We start from the raw sequence: 21462 nt of genomic DNA, 5'->3' as shown, positions 1-21462 counted from the left end.
CTTTATGGATCTATAACTACGTCTCCCTGCAGAGCATTTTCCACCTTTCCTCCCTTGTGCTTCAAAATGTTGGGACACAAATTAGCCAATTTTAAAGTTTGAAATAAATATAACTAAATAGAAAGTTGTTTCAAAGCTGTTTCTGGCATTAGAAATTCTGATTTTAAAGAACTTCTGTTCTTTTAAATTTACTCCGTTTTTCTTAACACATAAGTACTTAGTGGAAGAAATGTAGCTGTTAAATATATGTACTTTTACCTGAAGTCCTCTTGCTTTTTCCTGCATTTTAATGGCTGTTAGACCTGTCTTTTTAGACTGTTTTGTTTTCAGTATGTTGAAACTGTTTTGAAACTTCTAAAATTTCAGTAAAATTACTTGTATTTAAAAAGATTTCAGCTTCGTAAGGAGTAAAATGTGCATGTTAAAAGACTGTGAAAACAATGTTAAGATGCCATTAAATTGTTTGTCTGAAATATGAAGTGTGGGACTAGATGTTGTTGCTTTAAATATTTGAACACAGACAGAAACCACCCACCAGCCTTCCTAGGGACCAGCAGAAGTGTAAGGATAAATCAGAACATCTATTTCTGTATTAATCCTTGATTAATCTTGGTTTCACAACAATGACAAACTCTACTTCAGAGCCTAGAGATAACAAGAAAACTGCAAGTACGTCTTAAAATAAAATGAAAAATCAAAAATCCCAAATTCAGCTGAAGTGGGAGGCAAAACATATTTGTTGCATTCTTTTTGTGTAGTCTTATGGATAGGCTAGTAGTTTGGGTTCCTTATGTTGAGCTGTTGAGCAGTGATGTAAATGAGATTTGTTATTGTATGTAGCTAACAAATATTGTGCAAAGATCTGGAAGAATATGCTGTGCTTTCCCCATGAGCACTTGGAAGTGAAAAATTGAAGTTTGTACTGCCCACTTCTAGACTCAAACAGTAACTAATCAATTAGAATCTTGGTATTTTCCAGGGACATGAATCCATGGTATGTCACATAATTCTCCTGATACCGTGAATGTGTCCTGTGAGGTGGTGTGTAAATCACCTGAAAAAGTACAAAAATATTGCCAGCAACACTCCAGAAAGCTTGCAGAAAATGCAAACAGCAGGGAAGGGTGTAAAATCTGTATCTGCCCGTTTCTGTGCCTGATTTTGTGAATGGACTGAGGGTCCCCCTCCTTGTTGCCATGGCAATAATGCACAGCTACATCTCTCCGTGTCTCTTTCGCTGGCCTCATGCCCAGTTTGCTGGAGCACCCCGTGGGGGAGAACACCCCTTTATCTGCTCACACGTGTCAGCTCCCGAGATTCTGGGGCTCCAACACCCTCTGGACTGCAGCTGGGCCCCCCGGGAGTGCCACAGGAGTGAGGGGGATGGGGGCTAGAGCTGGATGTTCCTCTGGCTCTGGTCCAGGGGTTTCCCAGGTGCTTTGTGTACCTTTGGGGTCGCCAAAAACTGATCCCTTGTGAAGGCTGACCTGGAACAGAGACTGGATGGAGCTAAAGAATAAAGTAGGTATTTATTAAGAGGCCTCAATGGATCCACCTTGGGCAGCACAACCCAAAATGGCCACAGAATGGACAACAGGTCCACACTTTTATAAGTTTTGGTCCATTAGCATATTGGAGCTAATTGTCCAATTACAGCTTTAGCCCATTAAGTCTCATCCTTCTTGTTTTCTGTCTTTGGTCCACTGTTGTTTATGCTCTTGGGCCTGAGATCTGGATCATTTGTCCTTGGTCCTCAGCTAGAGAAGGAATTGTTTTGTCTCCCTACTCTGTGAAGAGAGCTTATTATCCCCTAATATGAAGCCTAGACTTACACACTAAAGCAGAACAGAATCTGAAAAATATAAAAGCTAAAACCTGAGGCATCAATGGCACTTACCTTTCAATAGCTTTGTGGGATAGTTTCCATGGCAAATGATTCGTGCAAGTCCCTGGCAATTGGTTTATTGATGGTTGCCAAGGAAATTGCAGCAATGGGGGTGGTCTCTGGGTAGGTTGTCATGGCAACTGCCATAGCAACTGCCATGATGGTTGTCATGGCAACCAGCCTTGGCAACAGGACCTGAAATGGTTGTGGTGGCAGCCAACCATGGCAACAGGTCTCAGTGAAATGTCCAGGGCAACAGTCCCTGGCAGCGTATCCATGATGGTTGCCATGACAGCCATCCCCAAGTGGTGGTTACCATGGAAATAGTCCCTGGCATTTCAGCCAAATGCCATGGCAACCAGCGTTTCCATGTCTGGTTGCCATGGCATTTGGCTGATGTTTGTCATGGTAACATCACAGCTCCAGAATTCCATGGCACAAGCCCATAGGAATGGGGAGGGGTTCCTGGTGCTGGTTTCCATGGCAACTGAGCACCACAACTGGTTCAAGTGTTGCTTGCTGTGGCACCACACTTAGGAAGGAGTCCTAAGTTGATAGTTGCTGTGGTAACAAGTGTGATTAGTAATTGCTCTGTTAACAAGTTCCCAGGGTGGTGTGCATGTGCCATTCCCATAAGCAGTGAAGGTCAGGTGGGACAGGGCTCTGAGTAACCTGATCTGGTGAAAGATGTGCCTGCTCATTGCAGGGGGGGCCAGATGAGAGCAGAGATCTTCCAATCCATTCTCTCTGACCGTATGGTGAAAAGAGGCTGCTCAGTGGACTTTCTTGGCTGATCCTGGTACCTGATCACCACAGTCTGCCCTGTCCTACTCAATCTCCTTCAATGTTTGCTCTCTGTGTATTCCCAGTTTCACTGTGTGTCTGTGTGTGTTTGTGTGCTGTGAGGACCAAGTGCCTGCTGCTGGTGAGACTTTTTGGTGGAAATGAGTGAGAATTGGGCCCAGTCTGGGGTCAGGCTGAGGCCATGGGGGCCCTGCCCAGTGGTGTCAGCTACCAGATTAATTGGCATCAAAAGATGGAAGTGCCCTGGAGAGCAGAGGGAATATGGAGCACTGCTCTCAGAGACATGCTCATGTGAAGATGGGCTTATTTGGGATCAACAGGCTTAGGCTCCTCTGGTTTGCCTCCCTGTAGATGCACACAACTATCACAAGAGACTGCTCACGATGAGGGCCCACAGTGTCACTGTGTCCACTTGGTTCCATGAGGCCCCGCGGTGTCACAGGGGCTCCTCGGCCCCATGTTTACATTCACATGTTTTGGTTACAAAGGCCAGTGGGCACTGGGTTCAACGTGGCCTTACGGTGTCACAATGGCCCCTGGGCACCAAGAAGCCCCAGAGAGCCTCTTTGTCTCATGGCATCCTGCAGTGTCACAATAGCCCCTTGGTTCCGTGTGCCCCCACAGAGTCACAATGGCCCTTGTGCACGAGCCCCCTCAGGTTCACAAGGATTACTTGTTTCCATAAGGACCTGCAGTGTAGTGGGGTCCCCTTGGTTCCATGTGCCCTCAATAATTGCCCTCTGTTCCCATAAGGCCCCACAGTGTCACAGGGTTGGTTCCAGGTGTCCCCACAGTGTCATAATGGCCCCTTGGCACCACGAGGCACCACAGTGTCACAGGGTCCCTCTTGTGATTTGGCCCTGGCTGGTTCCAAGTACCCACCAAAGCTACTCTATCACTGCCCTTCTCAGCTGAACAGGGGAGAGGAAACATAATGCTGTGATCTCCTCTCTGTGCTTTTTGTGATCTGTCCTGTAACAGGGAGCTCAAGCATGTCTGTGAGAAGTGCATGCAAGTCTCTGATAACACTTGTTATCTCTACACAGAAATTCACTTTCAAATATAATACACTTCTCAAAACAGAGGATAAACAAAAGTAGCTAAAATACACTATATTTTACCCCAACTGTTAGGGTATAAGTAATGCGCCTGCACTTATGTGATGGCAAAGGTTGCTGCAGCCAGTTCAGCCCACAGACTAGGCGCCTGTGCACCCTTTGCCAGGGTGTGGTTGCTGGAACCAGAGCATATGCAGCTGCTCTCCACCTTTCCTGTGCAGTGTCAGTATATTGGTAATCCAGGCATCATTATTGTGCTCTTCTGTTTTATCATATGGGGGTGCAGGGACAGCTCTGGCAAGAAGGTACACCCTGCCCAGGCACGTGATTAAAAGACACACGTTCCAGAAGAGAGATAAATTGAGTGGTTACATGCAGTTTTCCTGGTAAAAATCGGTGCTGTAAATGTTTGTATTTCCAGTGTGTGGCTGCCTGGCAGTTTTGCCAGTGAATTATGTAATTTATTACAATTTAAAGCAGCAAAGAATTACAAAATAAGCAGCTCAGCACTGCACCTGATCAATAGGACAAAAGAATGCCATAGTGGTTAAGAAAGATACATCACCAGTTATCCTAATAATTCATGAAAGGATTTGTGCAGAAATAAACTGCCAGACAGGTCTGGATTGATGTGAAATCTCATGGGCCTTCTGTCCTGTGAACCTCAGACAGTGGGTCTGTGGTGCTTTCCCCTTCCTCTGAAAGAAACTGTCATTATTGCCCACTAGCACACAACCAAAATGCAGACTGCCTGTCCAAAATTCAATAAATGCAAGGATTGGTGCCAGACAAAAGCTGCCAGGATAGATGGGTCTGGCTAGATGGCCTGCATGGGCATACTGGGGATCTGTGCAGGTCTGTCAGAGCACCAGGCTGCCCCAGGTTTAAGTAGCAGATGATGAACTTTGACTCGATCCAGCTGGCAAGCCTGGAAATGTCATCTGGATAGGATCCTCTAGAGCAAAGCCTTTACTGCAAATCTGCACGTGAAACAAAACCATGATTTCCTAATGTTAGAATATACTATGTGTTAGGTGGAAATGCTTTTTGTGACTGATTGATGGAGAAAACTGAAGTCCAATAGACTCTGGCTTTAACTAAAGCCAACATGACAAAAATCAGTACAGAGGACAGAATTCTCTTTCAGGGATCTTCTGGGTTGGTTATTTCTGAGAGCTGGATTTAGACACTACTGAGGAGCATCAGCCCTACAATTTTGTCATGTCCCAAGCACTCTGTCCACAATCCCAGGATTTAATTCCTTCATCTCTTTCCCCAATAGCTTCATTCACCAGCCTTTCCATTTCTTCTTAGAGGGGAGGAGTCCTCTTTCCTTCTGAAGTGACCCATGGTGCTGTATGGAGGGGCTTGACAGCTGGCCTGAAAGCAAAGCTGAGTTAATAGAAGAAATAACAATTGATGATTTTCGAGTGTATCCATATCAAGGAAGAAGACAAGGCCGTCAGCATGGAAACAGATTAGAAAAGGTACATGAACATTTTTGTAAGCTAGGCTATGTGCATAAGTAGATTCATGCCTTATTAAATTTCTGTAAAACGTTTGCCAATTATATTGACGTTAATTGCTTTCCACCAATGAATATAATAAGTTATTGTGATGTAGTTAATGACTTAAGATCACGCTTTGTTAAGGGTATATAAGCTGGAGAACACGCAGAATAAAAACTTTTTTCTTCTTGGACCCTGATCACGTGTGTGTATGTCACGTCCGACCTAACGGTGACATTGCTGCCCCTGTCACCGCTCATTTCTGAATACAGGGGGCAAAAAGGCACCTAAAAAGGATGGCACTTTATCATTTTACTCACTGACTGCTATAATATTTATTGCTTTAAAAAATTACTTCAGTATTGCAGAAAAATGTATTAGGAATAGGATATTTGCTTGTGAACAGGAAAGCCCAAATTTTTTGACAAAGGCTTTTTTCTTTTTATATTCTCTCTTTTGCAATCTGCAAACTGAATTAAGTTTTACAGAATAGTGCTAAAACAAGTGTAGTTGACCCCTTTCTCAGGGTGTCAAGTGCCAGGCTGAAGGAATTGGGGTCAGAGTGGAGGCAAAACCTCTCCTAGAGGTTAGAGAGGTTACAGTCTCTCTCTTAGAGACTCTCTCCACAGTTAAAGAGTCCAGAGAGCCCAGCTTGCAAATCCTGTATTTTCATCACCAACCATATTCCTGTAGAGCACCAAAAGGCTCTTGGTTTTGCTTTTTGCTTTCATCTGAGAAACAGACACTGGCTTTGAAATTCCTTAGACCTCTTAATTTTCAGGTTTCAGGTGAAATTGCATCTCAGGATTTCTCTCCAACCCTAGGTGTTCCAGGTTGGTGCTGCTGGTTCTCTTTTCTATTCCTGCCCCAGGGAGTGCCAGGCCAGCCCCGCTGTGCCTTTGCTCTGGGGTCACAGACCCTTAGCCCTGTTATAAATGAATACTCCAGTTTAATAATTAAGAAACTTTATTAAATAATCAAAAGTATAAATTTGGAAAAAGCCAGAAGCAGTTCGACTCTGAGCCAGGTGGTGAGGGTCAGGGAGACTCAGGATTTGGCCTCTATAGTACCAAAGTCCCCGTGGGTCTCCAAAGATCATTTCTAAGGGGTCAATTTTATACAGTTTTTCGGGCTCTGGGAGGGGGTCTTCTTTATAATATTATTGCATTTTCCCAGAATCGGTGGATAATTGCTGGAATCCTGTCAGGTGAAAACTTTCCGGGATAAACTTCTGATGATGCCTGAAATAAATGGGCAGGAGATACTTTCTCCTTTTCAATGCCTTTATTAAAAAGAATCAGCTCAGGTGGGGAGAAATCGACGGGTCACGCCCATGCCGCCACTGCTCCCACGAGTGGCACGGAGGAGGAGAGTGATGCAGCTTTGTCCACTGGTCTGCAGGCAGAGTTCATGAGAGATTAGCAGATTGCTACTATTCGGTCCAACACTTCGGGTCCCCTCCCTAGTGAACATCCTTTAAGGTTAGGATGAGAAGCAAAAAGGATCCAAGCAGGCACTGGACTGCGTGCCCGTCCTTAGACATCACCTAGGTCCCCTAATTCTGTGTTGGCTCGTTGTTTTTAGGGGTTTTCCTGGAAAACTGGAAGATTTGGTGCAATGCATTTCTCATCTGCATACGAGGTCTGAGGCCACTCCTATTTTCCTGGTGCTGCCGGGTCCAGGTGTTGCTCCCTCGCAAGCACCAGGGGGACAATGGCTAATCACCAACCATTAACAGGTAATTGAAGAAGAACTCCTAACAATGAAGCTAACTTAACAGCAACCGGTCCAACCGGTTTTAACTCTGCAACCTTAAACAAAAATAGATAACTTTTTATTCATAACAATGCCTATCAAAATGCTTCCTGCTGTAGTCTTGTCAGACAAAAAAATCCTTTGAAATATACATCTCTGGAGACAGTCGCCTTCCTGGTGTTTGAATCTTTATCACTTACTGCTCATTGCTGCCACTGGTTTTAGTACACAAAATGCTGTGGTTTTTCAATTTCATTAAGCACGAATTATTTTATAACATATACCACAGCCCCGTACCTCCAGCGCCGACGGGAACTTGGAGCGGCTGCTGTGAAATCCCGCTGCCGGCACTGAGCACTGCCTTCCCCGTGTTATGAATAAAAAGTTATCTATTTTGTTTAAGGTTGCAGAGTTAAAGCCGGTTGGACCGGTTGCTGTTAAGTTAGCTCTATTGTTAAGAGTTCTTCTTCAATTGCCCATTAATGGTTGGTGATTTAGCCACTGTCCTCCTGATGCTTGCCCAGGAGCAACACCTGGACACTGCAGCACCAGGAGAATAGGAGTGGCCTCAGACCTCGTATGCAGATGAGAAATGCATTGCACCAAATCTTCCAGTTTTCCAGGAAAACCCCTTTAAAAACAACGAGCCAACATAGAATTAGGGGACCTAGGTGATGTCTAAGGATGGGCGCGTAGTCCAGTGCCTGCTTGGATCCTTTTTGCTTCTCACCCTGACCTAAGGATGTTCACTAGGGAGTGGACCCGAAGTGTTGGATCGAAAAGGAGGAATCTGCTAATCTGCCATGAGGACGGAAGCCCCAGCTTTGCCTGCAGGCCAGCGGACAGAGCTGCATCACCCTCCTCCGTGCCACTCCTGGGAGCAGCGGCGGCGTGGGCGCAACCTGTCGATCTCTCCCCACCTGAGCTGATTCTCTTTAATAAAGGCATTAAAAAGGAGAAAGTATCTCCTGCCCATTTATTTCATGGTGACCGCTGCCAGTGTGGTGCCACCGCGGTCACTGCCACCCCTGTGCCTGACCCGTGAGCCAGCTGCGCACCCACTCACAGTGTGTTTATCCAGCTGTGTGCTGGACACTTCATCCAGAAGTGTGAAAAACGCCAATCACTTATTTTTAAAATTTTTTAAGCCAATCATAAAATACACATTTTTCACAAGAAGCATTCTGGGAGACACAGTATCAAAAGCTTTGCTGAAATCCAGGAAGATTCCATCTACTGGCTTTCCTGGATCAACCCAGTGTGTTACCCTGTCCTAGAAGGAACTCAGATTTCACAAGCAAGATTTTCCCCTCAGGGGGCCGTGCAGACTCTGACTGATGACTGTATTGTCCTCCAGGCTTTCAATACCTCCCAGAACCAACTGTTCTGTGATTTTATCAGGTATTGAAGTGGGACTCACAGCCCTGTAGTGTCTGGGGTCCTCCTTCTTGCCCTTCTTGAAAATCAGGACAACATTCTCCAGCTTCCTCTCAGCTGGGACTCCTCTAATCCCAGATCTGAACTCTGATTTCTCCAGGGGCAGCAGCCTGCTCACACCTGCACGTTGGAGCTTCTATTCTCCTCAGGCAAACCCACTCTGAGGGCAGCAATGGTGAAAAGAATAATTAAAAATACTTCCTGATTACAGGCACAAAATCATTCCAGATAAAACAATCTCTTCAAAAGCTTTTTAAGGTGGGACTTACAGGGCACAAGTGAACTGCCATGAAAGTCAGGTTTGAAAAAAAACCTCTTAATCATGGGAATTTTTCATGGTTTACAGAAAGGGAACTGTAGAAGCCTTGCTTTAATGAGGCTCATCTATACCATGGCTTGAAGCACTCTCCTTTTCCTTTGAAGGAAGTGTCTTTGTTGGCATGGTAAGAGATACATTTCATGAAATTACTTAATTGCATAGAATTAGTAATAAATGTTGGCATGACAATTGATTGCATTTCCTTTAGATAATTCAGAAAGTCAGTAAATATCAATTTGCTGCTACTCCCCACCCAATTCCCCTGTCATTCACAGTGATAAACATTCAGTAGGAATGTGAGGATGGGGTGATGTGTGATGTGGCAGTTGGAAGTGCAGTGATCTGTGATCCCAGTGCAGCTGGGTCAGCCCATCCACATCCTCAGATGAGGTTCTGCAGGGAACAGAGTTCCCTGGGACCCACCGTGCTCCTTCAGCAATTTCACTTTATTTTTATTTATTTATTCTTTATTATATTAGTATACAATTATTTACTATATGTTATTTATTATTTATTATTTATTCTATTATTATATAATTATTTATTATTTATTATATAATTTTATTATTTATAATTTTTATTTATTTATTTATTTTCACTTGATTTATTTTTTCACAGTGCGTGGTGCAGCTCCTGTCCACACACTGAGATATTTTCTAACAGCAGAGCCAGCTTGTCATGGCTCCCTAACCTGTCTGTGTTTAGTACAAGTTCCCAGCTTCAGGGGAACTTGAGGAATGCATTATTCCAGAATAATTCAGGAATTCAGGACTGGCAGTTCTGAATTGCCTTAAGTGGACACACTGTACTTGCTGTTCTTTGCAAAGCAAAGATAAGGAGCCTGTCACATTCTGCTGTTTAAATTAAATTGTCTGACTCCATTTCATGGATCTTGGTGCCTTGGTGTCAGTTTACTGACATTTTGTGAGCATTTTCTCTCTTGTGCATTTCAGTTCTATATTTGAGGAACTGTTTCATGTGTTTTCCTGTAGAAAGCAGGTGCTCTTTATTTGGCTGGATGTGTGGGGTGTAACTCCACCAAATTCACACACCGATTATGGGAAACGCTTCTGTTTCTATAGTTTATATACATACCAACTGATTTTCCTGGAATAAACATACATATGAGAATCAAAAATCATTCCCCAAAATCATTAACATAATCTCCCTTTCTGCACATGTTCTTCTGTCCTGGGGGGTCTCTTTGGTGGTCCCTGGTGGTTGGCAACCCCCAAGTCACACCTGAACTGGTAGAAGTTGGCACAGCTGGGCTGGTTGCTTTCCAGCTCTTCTTCCTACAGAAAAAGTATGGGCTTTTAATAGCATGGGTTTTTAAAAATAAGCATTGTATTAACCTGGTGCCTTTTCTGGGGCTACCTAAAAACAGAGGTAAAAACAGAGGCCAGACAAAATTAAGGGAATTAAAAGCAGTTATATTTATTGAAGGGCCTTCAGGTACATCTCAGGCAGACAAAGCCCCCACCCCAGGGGCTGCACTCAAAAAATGGATGACAGGTGACGATTTTCATAGTTTTATAAATTTGGTCCATTTGCATATTGGGGGGGGCGGGGGGGGGTTAATATTCCAGTTACAGCTTCAGGTAATGAAGTAATTTACCCCAGATTTGCTGCCCCCAAACTCACTTTTGTCTACAGTTCTCAGGGCCTGAGGCAGTGAGGTGTCCTCGATTCCCAGGCCTGGAGAGGAATTGTTTTGTCTGACCAAAATGGGAAAGCAGTAGCTAACACTGTATATGGAGTTTAGAGTTATACAGTAAGAACTGCAGGATTAAAATATATATGAAAAATATAAAAGCTAAAATCCTAAGGCATCAAACCCACCAGGTGCAAATGATTCTTCACCTGGCAACCGCACTGTGACCTTCTGGGTGTTACTGGGAGCACTGGTGCGAGCTGGAAGGGCTCTGACAAGAACTTTCTCCTCAGCCTGAACTTGCTGCTGCTCTGGCCCCAGAATGACTGTGGCTGTGATGTTTAACAGAGCAGCAGGTGCTGCCTGGGGGCGGCTCAGTGTCCCCTTGTCCCTGGCACAAATCCTGGGCATGGAGATTTTAACCTTGCAGCAGGTGCTGGGACTTTGCTCTCTCTGACAGGGTGGGAAAAATAGATTTTGTTGTGAATCCTGGGACAGCACAGACCTGTGGGTGAGCGGTTGAGTCTGTGCCCGCCGTGACCCACCAGGAGCCACCCCAGTGTAAGAGCCTGAATGAGGGATATGGGACTCTACCTGGCTCTTCCAAATGCAGTTGATGACATCCAAGACGTTACAGCAGTCAGGTCGTGGGTGACAGAGCCTGTGCCTACAGCTGTCAGCTCCAGCTGGAAGCAGGCCTGGGGACCCTTAATTTAGGTTACAAATGCATTATATACTTTTCTTTGCTGAACATCTTAACACAGTAGAACCAATCTATACCTTAACTTTTATCTATAGCCTATCACAACTACTATAATTACCATGTTCATGTTACTGTTCTCCAATCACTAGAAGTTAGTACATTACAGTTGAAGCTAGAAGTTGTTTTTCAGTTTTCTTGCAGTGGAAAATTCGGAGACCTTTTTTCTACTTGCAACATCTGCTGACTTGTTTGCCTGTGCTATCTTTCTGCTTGGTAAAAACGTCTTCTTGTTTGAGGTGGGTTTATCCTTTGCTCTAAGTGATAAAAACCCCCTTTGTAACTAACACACCCTTTGCCTCCTTGGTTATCTAGTAAGACTGGCTCAGCAATTCTTTTCTTCTATATCAAAATTTGCTTCTATCTCTATTCCTTCCTCAGCTTCTACATTCAAAAATCTTTCTGCCAAGCATCCATACCTGTGAGACTTTCTTGTCAAACTTTCATCCTTCCCAACACCCCAGCACTGGGCTGCCAGAATGGGAGCTGGCACAACCTCGCTGCCAGCTGAGCTGAGCTCACCTGCCGTGAGCACGGGAGCTCTGGGTGCTGTCCTAAAGCTCTGTTGGCAACAGTGAGGGAAGGACTGGGGACACATCTGGGAGCTTGAGTTCCTCCTGCAGGGATCTTTCTTGTCCTGAAATCAGTGGGTTTGCTCTGCTTTGAGGGCTGTCGTGGAGGCACAGGAAAGAACTGTCAATCTGAATTGCCAAAGATGCACAGTTCTTGCTTAAGAACTGTCTTAATTGCTAAGGATGTTTTTAAACATCCACCAGACTGCTGCTCCTGGGAAAATGTGGCTCCCCAGGGATCTCAGGCTGCAGTCCCAGGACTGCTGTTGGCACAGTGGAAGTCACCACTTCAGTACCTTGGCTGGGCACTTTGTCCCTTCCTTGTGAAATTTCTGGGGGTTTAGGAGACTCTGGTGACCTGCTTCAGGGCTAAGCCAGCTGAAAATTAAAGCTGAGAACTTCCTGTTAGTTTTGAGCCTCATGAAATGGACTGCAGGCACTTCAGTCTGTCAGGGTGGGACTGGCAGTGCTGAATTAGAACAGCCTAAACTGGGCTGGGACTGGGGGCTTCAGGCAGAGCGCAGGAATTGGTCTGGGATTAGGGGAGTGGGGTGAATGTGGCCTTTAGGTGTGCTGTGGAGATGAAGCTTTTTACATTTTCAAATGATAAATGCAACTCAGAAAGTGTCTAAACATCCAGATATCAACAGCTTTTTCGACAAAGTATGGAACACACAGTTTGGAAATCCCTGCTGTCTCCAGCACCCCAAACTTTTGCCATGTCGAACTTTCTCACTTAAAGCTGCAGCCATTGAAAACAGCAAGATTTTCTGACAGTGGCTGATGCTGGATGGTGGAGGAGACTGGAGAAATGGTTAAACGGGTCAAAACAACTAAAGTGCGCATTTGGGGTGGGCAGAGCAAGTTCTGCAGGTGGGAGGATCTCTGCTCCACATCCACCCACCTCAGCCCCTGCTCCACCCCAAAGTGGCTGCACAGCCCTTGGCACAGACACCAAAGTCCTCCCTGCGGGGACAGACCAGAGCAGGGAAAAGGTGGCATCTTTTACCTGTTTGAAAGAAGTGGAGGTCATTTGTGACACATCTGGATGAATTCTTCATAACACAGGGGTGGGAGAAAGGCAGGTTATTATTAGCCATGGGGATGGCTCGATCCCTGCAGAAATCTCCCCTGGAAACGAAGGAAAACCAGGTAAAACCCAATCAATACAAATCAGGGGGAGCCATGTGGGGGTTTGAACTCGGGGGGATCATCCCAGCAGGGCTGAGGGGCCATGGCAGGCACCTCTTCAGGCCTGGGGGGGTCTTGGTGTCCTCACCCCCCACCTCCCCCTAGGGGGTCTGAGGGTCTTGGGGTGTCCTTGTCCCCAACCCTGTGCTCTGGGTGATCTTGAGTTGTTCTCCAGGCTGGCAATGACCAAAGCAGCTGCAGGATTTGGGGGTCACAGGAAGTTTGGTGTCTCCACTTTGATGCTGTGTCCAGGATTTAGGGTCCTTGGCACAGACAATGTCCCAGAGTCGGTGGTGGGAAAAGCTGGGTTTAGGTGGGAAAAGCTGGGTTTAGTTGGGAAAAGCTGGGTTTAGTTGGGAAAGGCTGGGTTTAGGTAGGAAAAGCCAGGTTTAGTTGGGAAAGGCCGGGTTTAGGTGGGAAAAGCTGGGTTTAGGTGGGAAAGGCCGGGTTTAGGTGTTGCCTTGAGACAGTGAGTGAAACATTGGGAATTCTGGTGCTGACAGGGGTTCTGCAGCTTCCACAGAAATTCCCCTTTGCTCTGCCCTTGATGAATCTGAAAGAGCTGGAGTCAGTTTGGGGTGAGCCCAAGACTCGAGAGGGATTGAAAAGATGGTGGAGGGAGCCAGGGGGTGACTGGGAGCACTGGGAGTGAACTGGGAGCACTGAGGAGAGTCTGGGAGTGACACGGGGATGGCACTGGGAGCACTGTGGGGAGACAAGGGGTGAGACTGGAGGCGCCGGAGGGAGCAACACTGAGTCCAGCAGGAGTGAACTGAGAGTCAGCTGGGAGCACTGGCTGGAACTGGGAGCAGGGAGGGGAACCAGGGAATCCTACTGGGAGCGCTGGTTGGAACTGGGAGCAGGGAGGGGAACCAGGGAGTCCTGCTGGGAGCTGTGAGGAGAACTGGGAGCACTGAGTTGAGATGCTGGGAGCACTGGGAGGGGGCACTGGGAGCAGTGGACACTCCAATCACGTGTCCCTCTTGTTCAGCTCCCCCCTGGCTGGGCAGGTGGGGAGGGGTCGGGGGGTCCCCGGGGTTTTTGGGTGCCCCCAGCAGTGAGGGTTTGATTGACAGCTGGGGGGGAACAGACAGAGGGGGGGCTGGGGATGCTGGCATTGAGTTCCCCCTTCCCCTTGAACGCCCCAATCTCCACCCATGGCAGCTCCTGGATGCCCTGTCCTGGTGCTCAGACCTGCCCGTCCTCGCTGGTCACCCGATGGTGACACTGCCAGCAGTGGGACGCGGGGGTTGGTGCGGGAGGAGCGGAGCCTTGACCCAACCCAGACCCTTCCCCCACACACATCCCCAGCCCCACTGAGTCCCAAAACCTCCCGGTCCCTCTTATTTCCGCGGGTCCCTGTCACTTCCCTGGATCTTTTGTCCCTTCCCAGAGTCCTTGTCCATGGCTGGCTTCACTCGTCCCACTCCCAGGGGCCCCGATGGGGAAGGGGGGTATCTGGGGCGAGGAGGGCAAGGAGCAGAAGGAGGGTGTGGTGACAGCAGGGCACACACGGCCGTGGAGGTGCCACCATGAGCGTGGCAGTGCCAGGAGACACGTGGCCATAGGGTGGCAATGCCAGAGGGTGTGACAGTGTGACAGTGACAACTTGACGTGGGGCCAAGCTGGGCTGGCTCCGTGTCTGCCCTGTGGGGACGGCGACCATGGGGCATGGCCCGGTGCCACCATCAGTGCCAGTCCTGGCACGGGGACACGCAGGAACAGCTCCTGGGGACAGGGAGGACCGGGCACCACGGGGGGCTGTGCCAGACCAGCACCTTCCACCCCACACCCCAAAATTCATCACCCCCCACCCAACACCATCATCACCCCAAAATTCATTGCCCCCCCAAACTATGACACCCAAACCATCCCCATCACTGCCCATCCATCATTGTCACCCCCAAAATTCATCACCCCCCACCCATCATCATCACCATCCCACAACCCATCACCCCCCACCCATCACCCTCAAAACCATCCCCATCATCACCCCCCACCCATCATAACCACCCCAAAAATCCCCCCCTCACCTGCCCCATCCTGCACCCCCAGCTCTGCCCTGGCCCCGCTGTCGCCGTGTCCCCTCCTCCTGCCCACAGAGTGCAGGTACCGCTGCAGGGGTGGCCTTGTCCCCTCGTGTCCCCTCATGTCTCCTCGGGTCCCCTCGGGTCCCTGTGGCTCTCTGGGCACTTGGAGGGGGAGGAAAATCCCCCCTGGAACAGCGACCAGGGCACACTGGCCTTGGGGACATCCCTGTCGCCCCCGGTGTTGGGGTGGCTGTAGGAGTGTACCCAGCGCTGGCCCCTCGGGACCCCCGCCCCTTTAGGTGTCCCCTCCGGGGGGGGCGGCAACTTGTAGGTCTTCAGTAGGGCGGGGGACCCGGGGCGGGGGGGCGGGTGGGGAGTAGAGTTTGGGGGATTCAGGGGGTGGATTTCGGGGTGGTGGGATGGGGAGAGTCGTGTTTGGGGGGGTCCACGGGCTGAATTTGGGAGTGGTGGGGTGGTGGGAGGCATTTTTGGGGCTGGATTTGCAGTTGTGGGGTGGGGAGAGGCATTTTGGGAGTCCCTGGGTGGGCATGGGATGGGGGGAGTCATTTTGGGTAGTCCAGGGGCTGGATTTGGGCATGGTGGGGTGGGCATCCCCAACCTGGCATCCCCGCCTTGAGGGGGTCCCCAATATTTAGGGTTCCAAATCTGCCCATCCAGGTGTCCCAAATTTGTGGGGTCCCACATCTCCGAGGTGCCCCTGCCCACCCAGGGGTCCCAATTTTTGGGTTCTCCTCCCCACCCAGTGGCTGTCCATGCCAGCCCCCATGCCGGGGACAGGGGGACAGGGTGCCGGGGGGACAGAGTGACATGTGCCCCACCCGGCCCGTGCCCCGGGAGCAGGCGGGACCGGATCCTTCCCCCCCGCTGCCCCGAAACCTGGGGACATCCCTGAGCCCCCCTTTGTCCCCCTGGGGTGCCCCTCAGCGGGGGGGGGGGCACCGGGGGGACACCGCAGGACCCTCTCTCTCTACCATCCCCGAGGTGGCACCTGCGCTTTTTGTCACCGCCACCCGCCAAATTTGTCACCAGCGCCCCAAAGCGAGGGTGGCCCACATCCTACGGATAGGAGGGGAGACAACATTTTTGGGGCCACCCCCCGCCGCTTCCATCCTCCACATCCCCCCGAGGATGCTGCCCCGCGCTGCCCCGGCCGTAGCATCCCCCGAGGGGAACTTGGGGACTTTGGAGAGTGTCCCCGTGTCCCCCCACCCCGGTCCCCGCGGCACCTCCGCTGCTGCCCGCGCTCGGCCCCGGCTTCTGCCGCAGCTTCCCCAGGTGACTGGGCAGGAGTTTCAGTCACACCCTCACCTCCTCCTTCTCTGGGAGGTGATGTCACTTCTCCCGCTGGGGACACGCCGGTGACACCAGGGGGACACGGAGGGTCACCCCTCGGAAGGACTGAAGGGTCGAGGTGGCTCCTGGAGCCCCCCGATATGACAGTGGGGGGCCTGGGATGCTGCGATGACAGTTTGGGGGGGTGGGTGCTCATTTTGGGGTCTCCAGGGTGGCTCCCGAAGTCCCCTCCCAATATCTCAAAGTCACCCCCACCCTGTGCCTCAGTTTCCCCCTAATTCTGCAGGGACCACCAGGCACTGATGTGTAGTAATTACAAATCTGCTGAACAGAGAGAGACATAGCTCTCCCAGGATTTTAGAAGCTGTGGGAAACTTACAGGAAAGAATTCAAACAATGATTATCTCTCTTTCTGTAACCATTGTTTATAGATAGAGTTCTACAGAGTGTGCTGTTCATAGTTCACCAACAGTGTGAGAGAAGATTCCTAAAAGCCAATCGAGTCTTAGGTCCACCATTGTTTCTATAAGAACTGTAAATTTCTAATAATAAAGTGTCTTTTCATGCCTTCTGAAGATAGTCTCTGTATCACCTTTAGCTGTCCCCAGTAGCCCTTTGGTGATACTGATGTTCTGGAATTGAGTTTATTTTGGGGGGTTTGGGAGTTGGGGCTACTGGGATGTGCTGGTGGGCCAGTGAGGTGGGCCAGGGTGTGGCCAGGCAGGTGGTGATCTGGGCTGGAGGCTATCCAGGCTGGGGGCTGCAGGGCCAGGATCGTCCAGAGCAGAGTCCAGCTGACATCCATGGCTCAGGTGTCCATCTGGACCATGGTCTGTCCAGCTGGGATCCAAGGCTCTGGTGTCCATCTGGACCTGTGTCCATCCAGACTGGGATCCAAGGTTCTGGTGTCCATCCAGACCAGTGTCCATCCAGACTGGGATCCATGGCTCTGGTGTCCACCTGGACCAGCGTCCATCCAGACTGGGATCCAAGGCTCTGGTGTCCACCCAGACTGGGATCCATAGCTCTGGTGTCCATCCAGACTGGGATCCATAGCTCTGGTGTTCATCCAGACTGGGATCCAAGGCTCTGGTGCCCATCTGGACCCGTGTCCATCCAGACTGGGATCCAAGGCTCTGGTGTCCATCCAGACTGGGATCCATAGCTCTGGTGTCCATCTGGACCCATGTCCAACCTCTCCTGCCCACGTCCATCCCGGGCTCCCTGGCTGGGGCCCCTCCTCACTGCAGAGTGGACAAGACCCACGGTCAGTCCCAAGATGACCCCAAACCCCCTCCCACCAACCCCACCAGGCCACCCACCCTGAGCCTTGGTGCCACCAGTGTCCCCTGGAAACCGGGCCAGCTCTGGATCTCCTGGAAGAGAAGATCCACAGTCCTGGGCCGGGGACTCGAGGGCATCCAGGATGGTGAGCACCAAATCCATGTGGCACAGTGGGGACAGCTGGGGTCATGCCTGGGGGGACAGGGGGTGACTGGTGAGGGGAGTTAAGGGCTGGGAGAGGGATTGAGTGGGGGGGATGCACGCAAAAAAGTACCAGAAGCAAGGGCTGAGTTCCCAAAATTGGGGGAAAGGATCCAAACCAGAGGGGAAAGCACTCAAAATAGGAGGGAAAGGATCCAAAATGGGCGGGGAAGGACCCAAAACACGGGGAAAGGGCCCAAAATGGGGGGGGGGGAGGACCCAAAATCAGAGGACAGTGGTTGTCACGGGGTCACAGGATGTCACAGGCTGTCACAGGGTGTTGTGGTGTGTCCCTACCTGTGCGGGGGGGGGCACAGACGCTCAGCACCAGGAGTAGCCACGGGAACATGCTGAGGGACAGAGGGACACCCTGCTCCAGGCCAGGGACCTCGGGGACTTTGCCCCAGCGGGAGCGGGGAACAGGGACATAGTGGGAGGGACTGGGACACACAGAAGGGGACAAGAACAATCGGGGGAGATGGGGACAGGGACTCGCAGGGGGCACAGGGACACACAGAGGGGTGACAGAGAGCCATGGCAGGGGATGGGGACAAACAGAAGGGACATGATGCTACCAGGACACACACCAGGGGACAACGTCACCACACCTGTGGGGACCCTACCACCAGGACACCTCCAGTGACACCCAGCATGGGCCCACATGACCCCTGTGGGTGACACTGACCCCTGCCCTGTCCCCAGGGGTGGTTGGGGTCCCCTGAGCGCAGTGGCCCTGGGACACCCTGGTGGCTGTCACTTGCTCCTGAGCCACTTGTCACCAGCTGAACCAGTTCCCATCCTGCCCTGGTAGGGGTGACATTCAGCTGGGACATCACAATGGTGGCAGGGGGGCTGCGGTGGCAGGAACTGCATCAGGCAGCGCTTCACCTTGGCTGAGATGAAGGTGCTGGTGCTGGCAGCACTGTGGTGGCACAATGGTGGCATTGATGCTGTCCCATTTCATGTTTCCATTCATGTTCTTGTCCTCCCATGTCCCCACCCATGGCTGTGTACCCACATGTGCCCATCCATGCCATAGTTCCATGTCTTTATTTTTACCCCAGTTTCAGGGCTTTCAAAGGTATGAACAGAAACCTTTGTGTTTGAAGGCCAAAACAAAAGGATTTATGTGTCCCTGCCAGCAGAGCATCCACATGCTTGGGTGGATGGAGAGAACTTTTTTTGGAGGGGTTTCTACCCCACTGTCTCCAGAACCATGGGTTTTGCCCCAATCCAACCCCATTTGGCTGTGGAAAATTCCCATGGGCCAGAGAGAATTAAAAGGATGGATTTATGTTGGAGAAGACCTCCAAGGCCATCCAGTGTTACTTGATGCGATCAAAAGATGCAAAAAGTGAGATTTTTCTGGGGTCAGAAGTTGACAAATCTGCTCTCCACAATGGATTTCTGATGTTGGTCAGTGGATGTGTCCAGGTGTCCACAGGGAGCCAGGAGGATGTGGAGCCCCCAGCCAGGTGTCTTCCAAACATGGATCACCAGCACCACAGATCACTGGGGCTCTGCCCCAGCACCGGGGGTCACTGGGGATCATCCAGCGCGGATCCTCCCGTGGGGGATGGAGTTGGGGAGCTGGAGCAGCACACAAAGCTGCTCCCGCACTCGGGGCACTCCCACAGCTTCCCTCAGTGCTGGCTGCGTTGGTGTTGGGTCAAGGCTGACCTCTGTGAGAAGCTCTTCCCACACTGGGGACACTCATAGGGCCTCTCCCTGGTGTGGATCCTCTGGTGGGCAGTCAGGTTTGAGCTCTGGCTGAAGGTCTTCCCACACTCCCCACACTCGTAGGGCCGTTCCCCTGTGTGGCTCCTCTGGTGGGCAGTCAGTTCATAGCTCGTCTTGAAGCTCTTCCCACACTGGGGACACTCGTAGGGACTCTCCCCGGTGTGGATGCGCTGGTGCCTCACGAGGGTGGAGTTGTGCCTGAAGCCCTTCCTGCAGTCGGGGCAGCGGAAGGGCCTCTCCTCTGTGTGTGTGCGCTGGTGCAGGAGGAGACTGGAGCTGGTCTGAAACCTTTTCCTGCATTTATCACACTCGTAGGGCTTCTCCCCTGTGTGAATCTTCTGGTGGCGGATCAGGCTGGAGTTGTAGGCGAAGCTCTTCCCGCACTCCCCACACTCGTAGGGTCGTTCCTTCGTGTGGCTGCTCTGGTGGATTATCAGGTTGGACCTCAAACTGAAGCTCTTCCCACACTTGGGACACTCATAGGGCTTCTCCCCGGTGTGGATGTGCTGGTGCCTGAGGAGGCTGTACTTGTCCCTGAAGCCCTGCCTGCAGTCAGGGCAGCGGAAGGGCCTCTCCTCTGTGTGCGTGCGCTGGTGCTGGAGGAGATTGGAGCTGATCTGAAACCTCCTGCTGCATTTGTCACACTTGTAGGGCCTTTCCCCGGTGTGGCTCCTCTGGTGGACAGTTAGGTTGGATCTGGCTGTGAAGCTCTTCCCGCACTCAGGACATTCGTAGGGCCTCTCCCCAATGTGGATGCGCTGGTGGCGGATCAGGTTGGAGTTCTGGCTGAAGCTCTTCCCACACTCCCCACACTCATAGGGCCTTTCTCCAGTGTGGATTCCCATGTGGGAGTTCAGGTGGGAGCTCCATCTGAAGCTCTTTCCACATTGCCCGCACTCGTAGGGCCGTTCCCCAGTGTGCATTCTAAAATGATTGATCAGGTAGGATCTCTTTCTGAAGCTCTTCCCACATTTGGAGCACTTGTAGAGCTTCTGCCTATTGTGAAGCTGCTCAGGGACCCCCAGCTCTGAGCTCCAGCCGCCTCCCTGGCACAGGGTGGGTCTTTCCTCCTCGGATCCCCGTGATCCATGTTTGCAGCCCCTCCTCCTGTGGGATCTCCAGGGCTTTTCCTCCCCATTGGATTCCTGTGCTGTGCAGCCGCTCAAAACGGCCTCTTCCACGAGGTTCTGCTTTGGGGATTTGTCCTCCCTGCTCTCCATCCTCAGCTCCTTGTCTGCAGGAGGAAGGACAAGGAGAGGATGGGATTTGCCTCCGTGCAGAGGGAAGGAGAAGGAGATCCTCCCAGTCCATCCCCAGCAGGACAGCGTTGGCAGCAGGGTTGTCCTGCAGCCGGGGGCTGGGAGATGGAGCAGGAGAGAGGGGAAAAGGGGCACTGACTTCCTCCTTACCTGCCTCAGTGTCCCGGGGCATCTTCCTCCTCCTCGCAGCCTCGTTCTCCTCCTCCATCGGGCCGAAGTTTGGGAATGGGAAATCCTGGTTTGGGGGGCAAAATAAGGGCTGAGCGTGTTGGCTCTGATGGTGCCGCCGCCCAAGGGCAGCAGGAGGTCATCGCCCCTTGCAGCCTCGGGGGGCCCAGAGCCCGCTCATCCCAGCCTCCCCCACTCCTCCAGGCTTCCAGGGGCTCCTCTGCACCGGGATCGCCCCTCTCCGGGGAGCTCTCTCCAATCCGAGGCTCCCGCCTTGCCCCCGGCTCTCCCGGGGATCCCCAAAGCCGGTATTGCCCCCTCCGTGCCGGGACAGGGCAGGGCCATTTCCGGCTCAGCTTTGGGGTTCTGCAAGATCCAAACATCCCCTGCCCCGCAAAAAAACCCTCCCGGAGACCCCCGCGATGGATTTGGGGCGACTCCCCCTCCCCGCTCACCTGCGGCGCCGGGGGGCGATGCCGGCGGAACCGGGGCAGCCGCGTGGTGCTGCTACTGCTGCTCCTCT

General features: G+C 51.1%; 1 protein-coding gene across 1 annotated transcript in view; it reads right to left on the bottom strand.

Annotated features, from left to right (window-relative positions):
* Window positions 1-18806: 18806 nt before the first annotated feature.
* LOC121357161 (zinc finger and SCAN domain-containing protein 2-like) overlaps window positions 18807-21462 on the bottom strand; it is a 3155-nt gene continuing 499 nt past the window's right edge. The window contains exons 1-3 of the mRNA XM_041474220.1: window positions 21395-21462; window positions 20922-21006; window positions 18807-20746 (exon numbers count right to left, since the gene is read on the bottom strand). The exon at window positions 21395-21462 is cut by the window's right edge and continues 499 nt beyond it. Coding sequence (XP_041330154.1) covers window positions 19416-20746; window positions 20922-20979 — 1389 coding nt within the window. The 5' untranslated portion in view covers window positions 20980-21006; window positions 21395-21462 and the 3' untranslated portion in view covers window positions 18807-19415. The remainder of the gene's footprint in view (window positions 20747-20921; window positions 21007-21394) is intronic.

The sequence above is a fragment of the Pyrgilauda ruficollis genome, unplaced genomic scaffold (genome assembly GCF_017590135.1).
Source record: "Pyrgilauda ruficollis isolate IOZ18807 unplaced genomic scaffold, ASM1759013v1 scaffold316, whole genome shotgun sequence".
Lineage (NCBI taxonomy): Eukaryota > Metazoa > Chordata > Aves > Passeriformes > Passeridae > Pyrgilauda > Pyrgilauda ruficollis.
Note: the sequence above shows the minus strand (reverse complement) of the source record. Positions and strands in the feature narration are given on the sequence as shown.